This window comes from Monosiga brevicollis, genomic scaffold (assembly GCF_000002865.3).
Source record: "Monosiga brevicollis MX1 MONBRscaffold_32 genomic scaffold, whole genome shotgun sequence".
NCBI lineage: Eukaryota > Choanoflagellata > Craspedida > Salpingoecidae > Monosiga > Monosiga brevicollis.
This window is the reverse complement of record NW_001865069.1, coordinates 285,356-302,464: the sequence shown is the minus strand read 5'-3', so window position 1 is coordinate 302,464 and position 17,109 is coordinate 285,356. Positions and strand designations below refer to the sequence as shown.

At 54.2% G+C, this 17,109-nt stretch overlaps 3 protein-coding genes across 3 annotated transcripts; 1 reads left to right on the top strand and 2 right to left on the bottom strand.

The window, feature by feature from the left end:
* Positions 1–5: 5 nt before the first annotated feature.
* Positions 6–7,753, bottom strand: MONBRDRAFT_34237 (uncharacterized protein; the record flags this gene model as incomplete). The annotated part of the gene is made up of 32 exons (XM_001749612.1): positions 6–102; positions 179–292; positions 371–429; positions 606–666; positions 759–851; positions 944–1,023; positions 1,116–1,392; positions 1,500–1,592; positions 1,690–1,806; positions 2,395–2,466; positions 2,598–2,693; positions 2,789–2,868; positions 2,965–3,090; positions 3,200–3,346; positions 3,462–3,635; positions 3,734–3,769; positions 3,873–4,065; positions 4,173–4,253; positions 4,410–4,516; positions 4,614–4,895; positions 4,988–5,045; positions 5,157–5,216; positions 5,322–5,421; positions 5,522–5,589; positions 5,725–5,892; positions 6,083–6,178; positions 6,276–6,473; positions 6,584–6,678; positions 6,797–6,848; positions 6,940–7,041; positions 7,302–7,398; positions 7,533–7,753. The coding sequence occupies 32 exons, from the start codon at positions 7,751–7,753 to the stop codon at positions 76–78; spliced, it is 3,630 nt and encodes a 1,209-aa protein (XP_001749664.1). The 3' UTR covers positions 6–75.
* Positions 7,754–8,034: 281 nt separating this feature from the next.
* Positions 8,035–11,626, top strand: MONBRDRAFT_29201 (uncharacterized protein; the record flags this gene model as incomplete). The annotated part of the gene is made up of 9 exons (XM_001749668.1): positions 8,035–8,205; positions 8,234–8,382; positions 8,489–8,636; positions 8,734–8,782; positions 9,023–10,677; positions 10,804–10,888; positions 10,995–11,081; positions 11,172–11,258; positions 11,336–11,626. Coding segments are annotated over 9 exons (2,722 nt in total), but the record flags the coding sequence as incomplete, so codon positions are not given.
* Positions 11,627–11,745: 119 nt separating this feature from the next.
* On the bottom strand, positions 11,746–17,092 carry MONBRDRAFT_29200 (uncharacterized protein; the record flags this gene model as incomplete). The annotated part of the gene is made up of 7 exons (XM_001749611.1): positions 11,746–11,771; positions 12,250–12,253; positions 13,154–14,749; positions 14,995–15,625; positions 15,801–16,204; positions 16,356–16,796; positions 16,964–17,092. The coding sequence occupies 7 exons, from the start codon at positions 17,090–17,092 to the stop codon at positions 11,746–11,748; spliced, it is 3,231 nt and encodes a 1,076-aa protein (XP_001749663.1).
* Positions 17,093–17,109: the final 17 nt, after the last annotated feature.

Here is a 17,109-nt window from a genome sequence, read left to right as displayed (position 1 = left end):
TTTGTCGTTTCACTCATGAATTTATGGCGCAAAGATCTCTCAATTTGTCGCCCCAGCCCTGGGCCGTCATCAAGCTTACTCCTTCTTGGACTTGCCAGCTCCCTGCGATGCATTCGTTGTAGCGACGTCAAAATGAACACGCAAGCACGGGCAAACCACATGTTGCGGCAGGCCTTACGTTGCGCGCCGTATAGTCCATGTAGACCTGGTATCCGAGGGCTACAACCACGAAAATTGGTGCCACCAAAATTTCGAGGAGGGGCATTTCGCGCGGCTGAATACCACAAGTGCCCTACATTGAAACGCCCAGCGCATCAAAGACAAGCGAGAGCCCAGAAAACAAATAAAGGGGTGGTGGATGTCGCCCTACCATGCGAGCCAACTCGCCGAGAGCTTCCGTGGTAACACTGTAAGCACCGCTGGCGATGCCTAGCACACATACAACGCGGTGAGGAAGCAAAGTACAGATCAGGTGTTGCACATGGCATTGGCTTGAAAAGCAAGCATTCTATCAAGGCTATTCACGCCGGTTCGTTGAACCGAAAGCATTTAAAAAAATAAAAAATAAAAAATAAAAAAATAAATGAAAAAAGTTCAGGGCCTACCGTCGATCAACTTTTGCGCTGCCTGGTCCGCTTCGATGAGGCCCATTTGACCCTCAATGTCCTTTTAAGGTGGGACCGCATGTTGCCAGCAAGGGATGGTGAAGGTGCGCACTTGATGACTGGGCGCGCGCATGAGGTGGCCTTGGCACTTACGCGCGTCTCCTGGGGCTTGGTGAGCTCCTCGATCTCAAAACCAGGGGTGTTCATGCTGGATGGGAAGTAAATCATCACACGAATGTCGTAGCGCTGTGCCCAAACAGCGTGAGCTGAACGGTGGTGTCAACAAGCACAAGGGTCGCCTTGCTTCTCCACGATATTCGAGCACACAGGAAACTCACCAAGAGCTCGTTGCGCAGGGCATCAGCAAGGGCGCGCACGGCAAATTTGGACGGAGAGTACTGTGAATAGCCCACAAAACCTAGGTCGGGGAGGGATCGAGCGCCAGCACCGAGCGCCGTGTGAGGGAGCCAGCAATGGCGTGCCGCGTTTCCTTTCGCTAGCAGTACGCACTGCCAAAGCAAACGGCGCTGCTGACGAGGATGATGGTGGGCTTGCGCTTGGCCTGGATCATGTCGGGCAGCGCTGCGTGGACCATGTTGACGCAGCCAAAGTAGTTGACATCCATCTGCTGACGATGAGTCTCAATCTTAGACTCCAAAAAGTAGCCAGGCGCCGCCATGCCTGCGCTGCAAATCAAATAATCAATGGCACCATTGATGGATGTAGCACGGGTCAGAGCTTCCCTGACTGCCTCGACGTTTGTCACGTCGCAGGGCACGTAGCAAATCTACTCGCATGAAATCAACGGCATGGCTGGTTGAGCGTGTGATGGATCTCGTCCCGTGGGCATCTGAATCTTAACTGCGTCGAAGGAGATGTTCCAAACAAAAGTACCTTGCTGAGATCTTTTTTGTTGCGGCTGATTTCCTCCACGGCGGCCTTGAGCTTGGCTTCGTTGCGAGCCATGATGGTCACGTTGGCGCCAGCCTGGAGATTGTTTGCACACAGAGCAAACGCATGCAGATCAACACGAGCCACACAAGCCACATCAAGGCCGCGGTCAAGAAAGAGAGCGCCGGCATACCGCGGCAAACTTCTTGGCAATTTCCAGGCCGAGGCCTAGAGAGCCGCCGGTGATGACGGCATGCTTGCCTTCGACCTTGAAACCAGGCGCACGCAGCTTGCGGTACAGATACGCCACCTACTCCCCACAATAAACGATCATCACACACCAGGGAACATATAGGCTCGGTGAGTAGAATTCGTGCCGATAGCCACAAAGCCGCAGCCGTCTCAGTACTGCACCAGTACCACGGTCCACTGGCGTGTTATCGTGTCGTACCACGCACAGGGCGGCGTAGCCCAGAGAGACCGTTGCAAAGCAGTTCATGTCAGTGAGTCAGTGAGGAAAAATGCATGTGTGTGTGAGAGAAAGGTGCTTGTACAGAGAGAGACAAAAGAGAGACAAAGCAAAAAAAAAAAAAAAAAATTGGAAGAGTTGATGGCATCTTTTTCCTCGCGGTTAGCGAGGCAAGTCGGTTTCATGCTATCACGTGAGTGTGCAGCTTAAGGGGGCTACTCCCAAAGCCGCAAACAAATAGCGGTTGCAAAGAAGTCAATTCATGGGGCTCTAGGCCGTTGGCCCGCAAGAACAAAAAGAACGAGGGCGGGCAAGCGAACGGGGATCATGTTGACACATGGGGGAACAGAGTCCAGGCTAGCGTCTGAACCGGACCGGATTCTCATCAACAAAAGTTTCTTAAGCTGTAAGACCTGGAAAGTTGCCGACCTGGTGTTGCTTCATAATGGGCATGCCATCGTTCTCGTAACTAATACGCAACAGCATCTTCAGGGGTGCTCCCTAAGGTAGCGCAACAAAGGCAAGCCAAGCACAGCCCCAGCGTATGTGTGAGTACAACCGATGAAAGCCACTTTGAACACTCTGAGACTTCCAAAAAAAGTCCGGCCAGCACGACTGGAGCGCCAACATACGCCGCTCGTTGTGACATATGCCTTCTGGGTCACTTGGCCCGAGTTGACTGCAGGCACAGTGGTGCTTGAAGCTGGTTGTAGCTGGACAGTAAATGACTAAGCCAGGAATCAAACATTGAACAGAACATGAGGTCATCGAATTGCAAAACTGCAAATGAAGTGTCTGGGGATGCTTGACACGCTCAGCCTACCCGAGGTACTGCCACTTGAAGGTTGTAGTTTGTCAGTGCGTTCATGGTGCTGTTGGTGGCAACCATGTCCACCACAATCTCTGCAAATCAGAAAGCGGGGACAATCAGAAGGGGGAAAAAAGCCGCCAACGAGGGGCAGACAGCAGGACTTCATGCTCAAATACTCAAATACTCACGACCGTCTGCTTGCTTGGTGGCTGCAAACATGAGTCGCAAGCCATCTTCGTGAAAGGCCTCAAAAGGAACAGGAGCGGCCGGCGCCTGTGAGCCAGCCCCAAACATTCCACCAAAGGGATCGGCGCCTACACACACGCACACACACGTCGCACATATGAGAACACATGTTATGAACCAATGCGGCCAAGCGTTTGAACAAAAGACGCATCACAGCCTAAAAAGGGAAGAGCTCACCGTTTGACGCGGGCTCAACAGACGCAGAGCCGCCTCCCAGGCCACCAAGCAAATCATCTAGGCCACCGCTGGAGGGGGCAGAGGTCGCGGCTGGGGCTGGAGTAGAGGACCCACCCAACAGGCCGCCCAACAAATCATCAAGACCGCCTGTACAACCGATACGTGATGCATAAAGAGCGTCGAGCCATGAGGACAAAAATGGGTCGGCAGGCCAAGGGACGTGCGACAAATTCGGAAACAAGCAACATAAAGCAGCTCTCACCGTTGCTGCTGGGAGGCGCCGCCGGCGTTGACCCAGTTGAACCACCGAGAAGATCAAAGAGACCACCGTCGCCGCCACTCATGGGTGTGTTTGTAGACGCTGGTGCCCCGCCGCCCAAGAGATCCAACAAGCCATTATCGGCACTGCCCGTTGGAGCGGAAGTTGAAGCTGGGACTAACACATGCATTGCGCAACGAAGCAGTGAGGCCTGGGCGAACAGAGCAAGCTGCAACTGGAAGATGGAATGGAACGCATAGCATCTAGATTCGTACCAGAGTCGCCGAGCAAGTCAAGCAGATCTCCGCCGCCTGCCATCCCATTGATTGCCCAAAATCAAGAGAAAGCCATGAGTTCAAGACGAAAGACGAGAGGCCACTAGGTCATCACGCAGGCCTCAACTCCACGACTCACCTGCAGCTTCGGCCGGTGCTGCGATTTGCGGAGTCGGTTCCTGGTCTGTGATGACGCGGTGTTGTTTGCTCTCCGCGACGGGCATGCGCTCCAACAATGCGGCGCGCATGTGATCAAAGGAAGAGAACACGGCAGAGTATTCGGTTGCACGCTGCTGAAGTTCCTCGTCGTGCGCACGACGGAAGGGATCCAACTATACCCCAAATCCGGTGTGTGTCAAAGAAGTTAAAAAAATGATTGAGAAATTAAGTCGGTAGCCCGGATGAAACGCCAACCCAGAGAGGTGTTGGTAGAACGTACCGTGTTGCGCACACTGCCAGCCAAGTTTGGATCGCGAACCGACAGCTTCATGATTGCGTTCATGGCATACTCCTTGGTTGCCTATCAGCAGAAGCAGGCGAGAAGAACAGCAACCCATATGGCCGAGCGGGTTAGATTGTTTCGCGTCAAGAGCAAGCTCTGAGCAGATATGGCGACAATCAAATGCCAAACCAACGCCAAGACAGACACAGACAGAAACAGGAAAGGAAATCTTACCAGGCCATGACTGGGGTGCTGCACGATACCCTTGAGATGCTCCAGCAACGTCTCGCCCGAGGGAATAATGGGCTCTGCGCCCTCTTCAGGCTCAATGGCACCACCAGCTACACAAAGGACGAGGAAAAAAGGTGTCAATGCGACTGTGGGCTTCTTGATGCGCTGCGACGGGTCTCAGTTCAAGGCAATTTTACAGTCACGTACCGATCAACTGATCGCCAAACTCGCCGATGCACCAAGCAGAGATTTGCAACAAGGGTTGAGATGGCTTGGGCTTGCACGAGGCCACAAAAAGGCGCTGAGAAGCATAGCGATGCAAGTCGTCCTTCTCGGCAATAATCTGAACAACCTCAGCCACGCCTTCCTCGGTCAGATGACCGCCGGCCAGCTCAAGCACGCGCAGCAGAGTGTCGACGTGCCATTTGGCGGTGGGCGCAAACTTGTCCGATGCCACCAAGAGCTCGGTGACCATGTAGGCGCGAAACTCTGCTCTCATTGAGAGGAAGCCCACAAGTAGCGCAGGTGTCAAAATGAGCAGAAGCCCCAGGTCGCAAGAATGATGACCCAAGCTGTCGCACCTTTCTCGGCCACCTCCAGAAAGCTGAGAAGCTCGGCCACAACTGAGCGAACGTTATTCTAGATTCATAAACAAAAGTTCGGCCAACAAAAAGTGAACGATAGGTAGAAGAACAAGGTGACGGTTGGGATCCCATACAGATCGGACGGAACTAGCAAGTGCAAACTCACCGAGTTGATGAGGGCAAACGCCAGGGCCAATGCACGGCGACGAATGGTTACGTCAGGCTCCTGCAGACCGCCAGCAGACCAGGCATACAGGGTACATGAGTGACAGCTTTAGTGTCTATAGGCGTAGAAGAAGGTGAGCGAGCCCTTGTCGTGTGGCCTACTCACGCGCAGGCAATCTACAATCACGGCACGGTGCCGTTGGACGGCCTCGGCGCCTTGTTCACCACCTTGCACGACGCGCAGAAGCGTTGTCAAGGCCACGTAGCTATCGCACGGGGATGGAAAAATAAATGTCAAGGGTCAGAAACACGCGGATTTGGCGGGCAGGGATGATTGGGCTGTGCACTGGCTCGGGCAGGGCGCACCGGATGTTGCGGTCGGGGTTCAGCAGAAAGCGGCCCAAGTTGTTGATGGCCAGAACGCGCAAGCCGCTCTGCGTGTTTGTGACACAAGGGCAACTGAGGGATTGGCCGGCCGAACAATGGCGCACCTGGCCAAGCGCGCGGGGGGGGGGGGTGGGCAGGCGCGAAGCAAGTTGGCCCAGGGAAGGCAAGATACGGTTACGCACCTCGGCCTTGATCTCCATGACGCAGCGCACGGCCTCGTAGAGAACGGCATTGCCCACGTTCGTTGTGCTGGATGTGTTGGTTGCCACCTCAGCCAAAATGTCATTCATGGCCTCGGAAGCTTCCATGTCGCCCTTGCCCAAGATACGCAAGAGGCGGAGAATGCGACACTGAAGGAATGGATCCGTCACTCCATTGACGTCATGATCCGCGGAGAAGCCCGCAGACATCAGGTTCTTCAACAATCGCACCAGGTTTGGTACCAGCTAGGGGGCGGTGGATGTCAAATACCAAACACAGCGGTCAGGAAGCGGGAAATGGCGCCATGGTCGCGGGTCGTGACGTGATGACAGGACGTACGCGACGAAAGTGGCCGAGTGCTTCGGGATCATTGATGGCAATTTCCTCAATCATGGTAATGCCTGTGATGAGGACGCCGTGGTGACGCTCCGAAAGCTGATGGGGTCGCAGCAGTCATAGCCATAAACATGAGCCAAAGAATAAAAACAAATGGAACAACACCAGATCAACAAGACCAACGCCTTTGACACACCAAAGTGCGGGTGGAGGAGAGAAAGTTTTCGACAAGCATGGGATCCTTGCGCATAAAGCGGACGGCACAAAGTGTGGCTTTTTTCTTGATGTAGGCGTTGGAGGACTTGATCAGCTTCTCAACCTCGCCGACCAAGTCGCGAGCCATGTCGCGGGATGCGATGGCGCCGAGCGTACACAGGGCCATGCTGGCCACATACTATGGCAGAAAAGATCAGCGCCAGTAAGAGCAAGACCAACAAACACACACACACACACGCGCGCACCAGTTCTATCGACCCGGTATGCTTGGTCGGCGCAGCGACGTACCGGAACCTTGTGGTTCATGTCCTGTTTGAGTGAGTTGGTCACCATCAGGTGCAGCTCCTTCTCCTCGTCGAGCAGCAACATGGTGCCCAGATGGCCTATATTTCAGAAGTCACAGCAAGACCGAGGGGTAGGGCATAACAACGTGAGCTAAGCCAATCAAGCCGGGTCAGATCCCGCCCAGAACGCAGAGCCAACTACGAGGGTACGGCGTACCGATGCGCTTGTCCAAGAAGCGGTTGGATGACACCAGCTTCATGCATTCAACCTGAAAGGGCCGGCATCAGCAAAGGCGAAAGGACGTGGCGATACGCCAGTGCCACGACGCCAATCGTCCATCTGCGAGGGGACGCACGCACCTGGCCAAAGTGGGCGGGGTAGCCCAGCATGTAAATGTAGAGGAGCTTGGCGACGTTGCGGGCGCTGTACTCGCGCTCCTCGCTGCGGAAGCACGTACGAATCTATGACACAGCAACAAGCGCCCAGTGCATCAACATGAGCCAACCCTTTTCTCTCTGCAAGGCGCATCAGCTTGCGCACACGGGCCATTGACACTTCAGCCACAGCCGCTCAACAACAAGACTAAACAAAGCAGCAACTGGCGAGAGAATAAAACAACTTGTGCTTTCCGCCGCCGCCTCCTCGCAATCGCTGCGTTGCGCTGCGTTCAGCCCAACCAAGCTGTGTGCATTGAACATTGCCAGCACTGCATACTACGTACATCTGCGCATTCCTTCTGCACGATTTCGCGCTCCTCCGCTGCCGTCTTGGCGCTGCGCACGCGCTGGATCAAGTCGCGGAGCTTGCGCGGAGCCATCCTGATTGGTTCTCAACAGCCAACGTCCACCCTCACAGCCTCAACCAGCAGCACAGTACCCAGGCACGCCTGTTCAAAGCGGTTCTGCTCGAGCTTCTTCGGTCCGCTCGCCGCCACTGCCGCGCCGCCGTTCACTGAAAATAGATGAGAGAGTGACACACAGAGACGAGAAGAGAGAGACAGAGAGACAGAGAGACAGACAGAGACAGACAGAGAGACAGAGAGAGAGATTCAGAGAGAGGCACAGAGAGACAGAGAGAGGACAGAGACAGAGACAGAGACAGAGAGAGACAGAGACAGAGACAGAGAGAGAGACAGAGAGAGACACACACACGAACAAAAGACCAACAAAGCATTCACAAAGGTGCGTTGGCTTGCAAGCGAAAAAACACCAAAAGTCAAGAAACAAACGTCTGACAATTTGCTCTTCCCGCTCAAATTCAAACGCATCGCTTGATCACAAAACTCAAAAATACCTGCTGCTGCTGCTGCTGCTGCTGCTGCTGCTGCTGCTGCTGCTGCTGCTCTTCTCAACGCGCAAAAGGTGTATTGTGCCTTATTCCCTTTCTGCCAAGGAACAGACAAAAGCTCATAAAAAAAAAAGGAACAAAAGGGCGTTTTGGTAGCCCGTGGTAGCATGGCGTTTCGACAACGCTACCGTGGCGGGACAGCTCCCGGTTCCAAGAAAGAAGCTGCCCCAGCTGCCACATTTGGATTTGGAAGTGCTGAACCTTCCCCACTGCGCCCGGCAGCTCAGCTGAATAAAGAAGAGGCGACGCCATCCTGCTACAAACCCTTGAATGACTCGGTGTGTTTTGTACATGTATCTGTGCTAGTGCCTGCTCCGCCTGAGACAGGTTATGTATTGTCACCTCATACACTTTCTTGTCTTGGGCTCGCTCTCACCCGTCAAGGCCACGCCGGCGTCACCGGCGCCCGGAAGCGTTGCGGATGAGAATCATCGCTTTACGTCTGCCACGCCAGGGTAAGAAGGTCGAGCCTCTGGTGTGAATTTCAGTGTAAACACTTTGAGCATGGCAGGCACCAACCCGGCTCACTTCATTTGCAAACAACGCCATGGCTTGTAATAGAACTCCAAGCACCAAAGGCCATGAGCCTTGGTCCGGCTACTCGCGCCGGCCAGAAGTGCGACCTCAATTGCGTGCCTTGCTGAAAACCCACGGGCGTCAAGGACGGCGACGCTCCGCTGGTCTCGGCTTTGCAACCGATGATGAGGGTGTAAGTTGACAATCAGCACGCACGCCAAACAACGAACAACTTCAGGTGTCAGCGGCTCTCGGATGGCTCATTGGTCTACTGATTGTTTCCTCCATAGCTACCCCTCTCCCCGCTGGCCCGGCCTACCGGTCCAACCCGAAAGCACGGTAAGCAGCCGCGAAAGATTCCCAGTCAGGCCTGATCTCTGCTTCATCAAAGCTCTCTTCGATTATCGTAGGCACAACGGTTTCGCAGCTCCGAACCAATCGCACCGCTTCCAAAAAGGCAGCCACTGAGCTTGCACTCGCTACGCCACAAGCTTCGCCTTTTCGTGGGCCCTTGGGGCTTGTGACCTCGACACCACAAGGCCTTCGCACGTTGGAAGAGCCGGATTTGTCAATGATCAGCTCAGTGCGTCCCTCTGCTTCAGTCCCGCATGAATCAACAGACGCACGCGCCCTCTTTCTCCTGCCCTGTCCTTTCTCCTTTCCTCTCTCACACCTGCCTGCTGTGCCCTGCATTGCCTATCCTGCTTTTCCAGATGGAGAGCCAGGCGGCCACACCAGTCACCAAAATCCACACCCCTGAGCCAGGCCCAGATGCCCGCCCGCTTCACCGCGAGCTTGAGCGCCTAGCTAATATGAATCTGTCAGAGATGCCGTCTCTCGAGTGCATTTCCATGGATGGCGAGCAACTCGAAGCTATGGCTCAATCAGCTCAAAGCTCGCAGCTCATCAACGCAGTTGAGGTGGCTGATCTTGAATCGGCTGTGGAGCGTTCAAATTCCCACTGCAAGCCAGATCAGAGCACCTCACAACAACAGGCTGATTTGCTCCAGAGCACACCCGCTGGCCATGAGACTTCCATTGCTGCCGCCGCATGTGGTGAGCTGAGCCAGCCATCTTCAGAGATCTCAGTGATTGATTCGTCCGCCGATGCGTCGGCCAGTATCAGCGCCAACGCATCTGCCATCAGCAATGCATCAGTGATGGACGAAAACCTCCATTGTCAAGCCTGCAACCGAACACTGAAGGATCAACGCTACGTGAATCGCCATCTACGCTCCAAAGCACATCTAGCTGCTCTAGCAACCTTGCAAAACGCAGAGGTGCAGAATGAATCCCTGGCCTCGCGCTCTTTGCCACCAAATCCAACAGCAGAAGCAAGCCGTGCCGATGAGAGCGACCCCGCGGAGACGAGCCTTTGCGCGGAGAACGCCCCACCGCATGAATCGACCTCAACGATGATGAACGAGCCAGTGGCATGCGAACAGTCCCAGTACCAAGACCAAAATAACTTGGCATGCAAACTCACTGCATCAAGCAGCGACGTCTCATCAACGGCAGATGCAAATGCAGAGCCCGACTCAACTTGCACAAGAGAGGCATCCATCTATGAATCAGCTAATGCTTCTCTTCAAGAGACCAGCCCTGAGGACATTGACACCTTGAGCTGCGGCAGTGTAAACACGTCCAAAGAGTCGGATGAGGCAGTACTCTCCATGACAGTCTTGAAACAACTCTATGCCCTTTGCAAACAAAGCAGCCCATTGCCATTTGCCGAGGCATTTGGGGGCAAGAAAGCCATGGGCCAAGCCTTCAAGGTTGGAGAGGGCTCCTTTGCCGAGGTCTTTGCCACCGTGTATGATGAGCTGCCAGCCACGTGGTCTGCCACTCACAAGGCTGGGCGCCAGGGCGTGGCCTTCAAAATCATGCCCATCGAAGGCGATGTGCTTTACAACGGCGAGGCTCAAAAGGCCGCCGCAGAAATCCTGTCCGAGGTTACTGCCACACATGCGCTCTCGCGACTGGGTCTGGCCGAGGCCGAGGCCGAGTACTCTTCCCCCCACTTCATTCCGTGCTACCGCATGACACTGTGCCACGGCCCCTACCCTAAGTGTTTGCTCAAAGCTTGGGATGCCTTTGAGGCCGATGAGACCCGCGAATGCCTCAACGACCGTCCAGATAATTTTGGCAAAGAGCAGTTGTTTCTCATTATGGCCTTTGCAAATGGAGGACAGGCTTTGGAAGATTACGACCTGACTTCACTTTACCAAGCCAAGGTACGTCCCGACAGAATGGAAGCGCCTGCTGCCAAGAGTGTCTTTCAAACTCATTCCGTTACATTGACTTGGGCTTTTGGTTGAATGCTTTCGGCCTTGTTTTGTTTTGTTTTGTTTTTTTATCAGAACGTGCTGCTGCAAGCCGCCGCTGGCTTGGCCGTAGCTGAAGCCGCGCACCGCTTCGAGCACCGCGATTGTCATTGGGGTAACGGTACGTCGCATTTATCTTATCGTTGTAAAATCCCCAAAGGGACAATGCTCACCTCAAATCCTTTCGCTTGACGGTGTCATGACCCGACTCTGGTTGGACTTGACAGTCTTGTTGCGCCCAACGCAAGACAAGAACATTACTTCACGCCTGCAGATCGATGGTCAATCATACAATCTCAATATTCCCACCGGCGGTAAGTTGTGCCAAGATACCTATCGGCATTCATGGCTACCCGGCCGTGTCAGCTCTCACCATCATGACGTGCATGGGGTTGGGGCGTTAGGCTTACAAGTGGGCATCATTGACTTTACGTTATCACGCTTGGAATGCGATGGAGGTATGTTGCAAGACATGCGCGATGCCTCGGCCGGTTTGCCCGTTTGCAGCCACTGACTGTCGTACTATTTGGCTTTGTCTTTTATTTCGATCTTATCATCATCATCATAGCGTTGACATATTTTGACCTTGCTTCGGACGAGATGTTGTTCCAAGGACAAGGAGACCGACAATTTGATGTGTATCGTGAGATGCGTGCGCTGACCAATGACCAATGGGACACCTTTTGTCCACAAACCAACTGCGCTTGGCTGGTCTATCTGGGCGAGCAACTCATGGACCAAAAGCAGTATCGTAGCACCGCTAAGCGCGAGCAGCAGGCTCAGGTCGATCTTGAATCGTACCTCACACTTTTGCGAACCAAGGCACACAGTGCCATCGAATTTGTACAACTTGTTGATGGTTTGTGCACGCTTGAATAGTTGCGACAAGCCAGCGAGCCCCATCAGACCAGGGCCTTGTTTGTTTTATCTTGTGACTCGTATTTTGCTTTGTTCGAGTACTTGTGTGTGCGGCCAAGCTCATTTTGGCACACACAGAATCATGTCTTGACAATTGTGCCGTGGAGAAAACGATGTAGAAATGAGAAATTCTTGGAGGAAATTGATGTCAATACCAATACGCTCATAAGTTGCTGTCCGAGCCCACGCACGACCGAAAGGAGATGCCAAGGTCTCGCTCATATGTCAATTGGGGCACGTGGATCGACAACGCCGCTCAGCGATGTTGCCAAAGTTGAAAAAGAAAAAAAAAGAGAAAAAAAAGAAATAAAGGGAAATTGAGACACTAGCGCAAGGCACCATGCCAACACACGAGGAAGACAACAAGGGTAAGAGAACGCCAAAAACAAGAACAAAACAAGCCAAAAAAAAAAAAAAAAAGATAAGATGACACCCTGCACATGCCACTCATGCCTTGCGCTGCTTCAAATCAAGGACAGGCCACGCCGCTTCAACCATACAATCGGAAACGACCATCACAAGCAAGCACAAAAACGAGAGGTGAAGAAGTGTACGAGAAGATACGTGGCTGCATCATATGATCCCGCACAGAACAAAAATGCAAGCGGCAAGTACACGCAGAAGGGCTCTACCGGCGTCTCACTGCCACCTAGAATTAAAGACGAAGTGATTCTTCATCACCCCCTGCCATGACGCCATTGGCGTGAGGCATGGGCTTGGGTGGCCCACCACGGCCACGACCACGGCCCCGACCGCGAGCTCGTCCACGCCCACGAACTGGCCCTGGCCCGGTAGGCACGCCGCCTGACACGGGATGGGCTGCCATGGCACCCCCGCGGCCCACGCCACCGGGCGGGCCACCACGACCGCGCATGGGCGCGCCGCGCGCTCTACCTCGCGCACGGCCACGACCGCGCCCGGCACCGGGACCGTCAGAACCAGTTCCGTCGATGCTCCCTCGGTGAGGCCCACCATTGTTGGCTGCAGGGCCGGGCACTCCCTTGTTTCCGCTCGCGGGGTTGAGAGGCCGGTGTGTCTGCTCTGGGGTGGCATAAAACGAGTCCAGCGGCGTGACTGCTCGCGTGCTGCCATTGCCAAAGACGGTGTCCGCAGAGCTCGCTGCTTCTGTGGTGTCTGAGGCCGAATCAGAAGGATCGTTCAGACTTGTCGAGTTGATGAGGGCTTGATCCAGATTGTTAATGTCCAAGGTGGCAGCGAGGCGTTTGCTGATGGCACCGGCGGAGGGAGGTGCACTATTGTGCAAGTTCAGCATGGGAGCAGAGCTTCGTCGACGATGATCATGCCCGTTGATGCCAGTGATGTCATCGTAGAGGACGCTGACGGGGCGGGTCGTGGCGCGGCGGCCACCCCGCAGCTTGGCATCCTGAGGAGCTGAATAGAGGTCCGGTGCTACGGCCACATTGACCGAATGACGACGGCGGCGAATGAGGGGCTCGTCGACGGGGACTTCATCGCCCTTGTTGATGGAAAGTGAGGTGGAGCGTGCGTTGAAATGCAGCTCCAGGCTATCAGAGATGGTAAGCTCGAGTCGTTTGTGGTCGTTTTGGCTGCGGAACACCGTATCGATACGCGTTACGAGCTCGATAAGACCGTCCACGTACAAGACATGATCGCCCTTGGACAACGCCTTGCTCTCCTTGTTGGAAGCCACGTGGATCACGAGCAGGCTGTCGCCCTGCGAGGTGCAGCTGACTCGCGTAATGGTGTCCGAATTGACGGGAATGTCGTACTTGAGGCGTAGCTTGTCATCCAGGATGAGCAGACGGTTGGCCGTGAGCACCACAAAGCGATCGACCAGCTGACCATTCGACCGATGCATCTTGCGCGCTGCGGAGGAGAAGAGGACCTTATCAATGTTGTGTTGTGTGGTCAGCTTGGCCCATTTGGAGGCCATGTCACCCTCGTGCAGGTGAGCGTAGTCACCCTTGAAGGGCAGGGGTACCGATTTGGGATAGGACAGCTTGCGGCCTTTGAAAAGCTTGGAGGCAAGGAGTTTGAGACGCAGGGCGTCGCGCTTGGAATTGGGTAGGCGATCACGATACAGTTTGCATCGCCAGTCATGGTAAAACTTGGCCATGGACTCTGCAGTGGCTCGAAACTTGGGCGCTGCACCAATCTGGCAAGGGGCAATGGGCGAGGCCGATGGCAGGTTGGCCGCGGCGGTTCGCAAAAAGGCTCGGCGCTGAAACTCGAGGAGTGCCTGCAGCACCACGGGGCCGGCGTTTTTGCGAAAGTGCTTGGCCATACGGCGACGCACGATCCAACCGCGGACGTGCTTAGTGATGACTACGGCGGCGCGAGCACGCGCCAGTGCCTCCATGTGCGCGGTGATTTGCTTGCGCTCGCGCCACATGCGCCAGTACGAGGTGATGAGGATAAGACCGTTACGGGTGTTATTGTACTTCTCGCGAGCCTTGAAGCCTTTGTAGCGGGACGCGATTGTGATGGCCGCGTTGCGCTTCTTCTGGTACTCGACACGGCACCGCCAACCCTTGTAGATGGCCTGAATCTTGGTGGTCAGCAAAATGACTTGGGCTCGACGAATGTCCTCCAACTTGAGCACGGTTTTGGGGTTGCGTAGGAAGACCTTGGAGCGCCCAAAGGTGTACTCAGACTTGGTCAGATCACAGCCGTCCTCAAGAATGTACTTGACGCCGTCGCGCGGTGAGCCCTTAAAGTTGGGCCAGGTCAGCCTCGACAGCATCTTGTAGCGCTCGATAAACTTGGCGTAGTCCATGCGAAAGGCGTAACCGGCACGACGCACGCGCAGGTTTTCGAGCAAACCCAGGTAGCGGACCTGATGGCGCAGGCGCTCCATGTTCACCAGGCGAGCCTGTTTCTTCTCATTGGGCTTGATGCAACGGATGTAGTGCGGATTCTTGGCCATGAGGTTGCTCATGAGGTCGCTAACAGATGACATAAACTGCTTGGAAAGCGACACCGGGCGTTTGCCGGCTGTCTGGCCTCCCAAAATCTGCCCATCCTTGAAAAGGGTTTTACCCAGGTTGTGGCGGCACGAATTGTACATGAACTGAGTCAGATCCTAAAACACGCATGCATAAACACGTTGGTGAAGGGAGCCTGTTTCGTTAAGCCGCAGAATCAAGGCGAAGCAAGGCCGATTCGCACGCGCACACGCACACACACACACACACACACACACACACACACACACACACACACACACACACACACACACACACACACACACACACACACACACACACACACAGGGAAAAAAAAGGGGGGCTCTGATGACATGCTTGCAATCCAAAGCGGCCATCGTACCGCGAAAAGAGCATCCTTGTTCTTGATGACAAAGCCTTGCACATTGTACGTGACTTTGCCGGCGTAGTGGACCAGGCGAAAATCTTCCCGGCCCATGGAACTATCCGAGTAGAAGCCGCTTTTGGCGCGGCTCTCGTAGTGGCGATGCTGAACAATTTTGTGAGTGCGATTGAGCGATTCGAGGAAGATGCCATCATCTTGATTGCCGGGGCGCAAGCAGGTGTCGTCAAGCATGGACATGATGCCGCCCTTGCCCTCGATGAGCTCGCAAATGACAGCATTGTCGAAATAGTCGATGTGAGTCCAGGGAATGCCTTCGCGCACGTACTCATCTTGCTCTTGCATGAGGACGAGCTCGATGAAAATTTGTTGCAGCTTCTCATTGCAGTAATTGATGATAAACTGCTCAAATGAGTTGTCGTCGAAAATCTCAAAGCCGTAAATGTCGAGAGTGGCAATACCACGCCGCTTCATCCGCTTGTTCTTGACGGCGATGGTTTTGTTCACCCGCTTGACCATCCATTCGAAAAGGCGCGCGTAAATGGCTTTACACAGAGCATCTCGATTGTCCCGTGCGTTGTCCTCGGAAAGTGTGGTCTCGACGACCTCGCGGCGCGTGGTAACTTTTCGCCTGAAAACAGAAGCGAGGTGGTGGAGCGCGAGTTGATTCGCGTGTGTGTGATTGAGAGAGCGAGATCGGACAGGAACATATGGGCACACGTGCAAAACACCCCGCAACAGTCAAGCAAACGCAAAGCTGAGATAAACAATCTTATGCAAATCGGATTCAATCAACGCTCACGTACACTTCGAGGACCTTGATGAGATCGGCCTCGTCGGCCTCCAGGAGTTGAGCCACGTAGCGCAAGCTGTCCGATTTCTTGACTTCACAGGCGTGGGTGCCGTTGGGCAGGCTGTAGCCACGAAAGTCAATGTTACCCAGGTGGAGAATGACGGCGATGAGGCTGAAGATTGATTGCCGCTCCTTGTCCGTCATTTCCATCACGCTAAAAGCCTCGAGCACGGTGCGAAACTCCTCGGCGTCGTCCATGGTAGGGAGCTTGTTACAACTGCTCTGACTGAGGTAAAAGTAGTCCTCTGCATTTCGTGTGAGGTGCAGGGTGCTGAGCGTTGCATCGTCGGCACCGCGCAAGAGCTGATAGAACACATGAAAATTGCGTTCGCCTTCTTGCTGATGCACGACGCGAGACTAAAAGGAAGAAGCAAAGGAGGCAAAAGCAAGGCGATAATTCCAAAGCCATCAGAGCAGATTAGCCAGAAAGTGGTGTGTCAATCGAGCCACGTGCCATACACCATCTGATGGGCTTTGAAACCGAACGAATGCGAAGGGGAGGGCGCACCTTTTCAAGAAGATAGTCGGTAATGACGCCGCCAATGGGGTCGCCGTTGTGATTGAACTGCATGTCCATGTACTTGCCAAAGCGTGAGGAGTTGTCGTTGCGATTGGTTTTAGCATTTCCAAAAGCCTCGAGAACAGGGTTGCATTTGAGCAGCTGGTCTTTGATTCTATCAATGTCGGTACCCTTGCCCGTGATTTCGGCAACGTAGCGCATGATGATTTTTGAGGCCTCGGTCTTGCCAGCCCCCGATTCACCGCTGATAATGACGCATTGGTCCTTGTTGTTATCGACCATGGAGCGATAGGCCTGGTCGGCGAGCGAGAAGATGTGAGGGGGCACCTCAAACTGGTTGCGACCGACGTAGTCGAGAATCATCTCGCGATCATAAATCTGCAGCTGTTTGTAAGGATTCACACTAATAATCACGTTGCCGATGTATGTCTGCGCAAAAAAATGACGAGCATGGGAGCGAGGAGCGGCAAGGTGAGCAGGTACACAAGCCCAGCGACAACGAGCTGTTTCTTTTTTTTTTTTTTAAAAAAAAAAAAGCGAGGGGGAGAAAAAATAGTAGCAGCAAGAGTCAGTCAGGTGGGATAGCCAAAGCGTACATAAATTTCGTCCTTGAGATAACGATCATGGAGGTTTTCGACGATGCCGTCTTCCGAGACATCCTCAAGCAAGACCATGTCAGCCACGCCCACGGGCTTTTTCATGCGGTTCAAAAGTTTGATACTCATGGCGGCGGTGGGCGCAG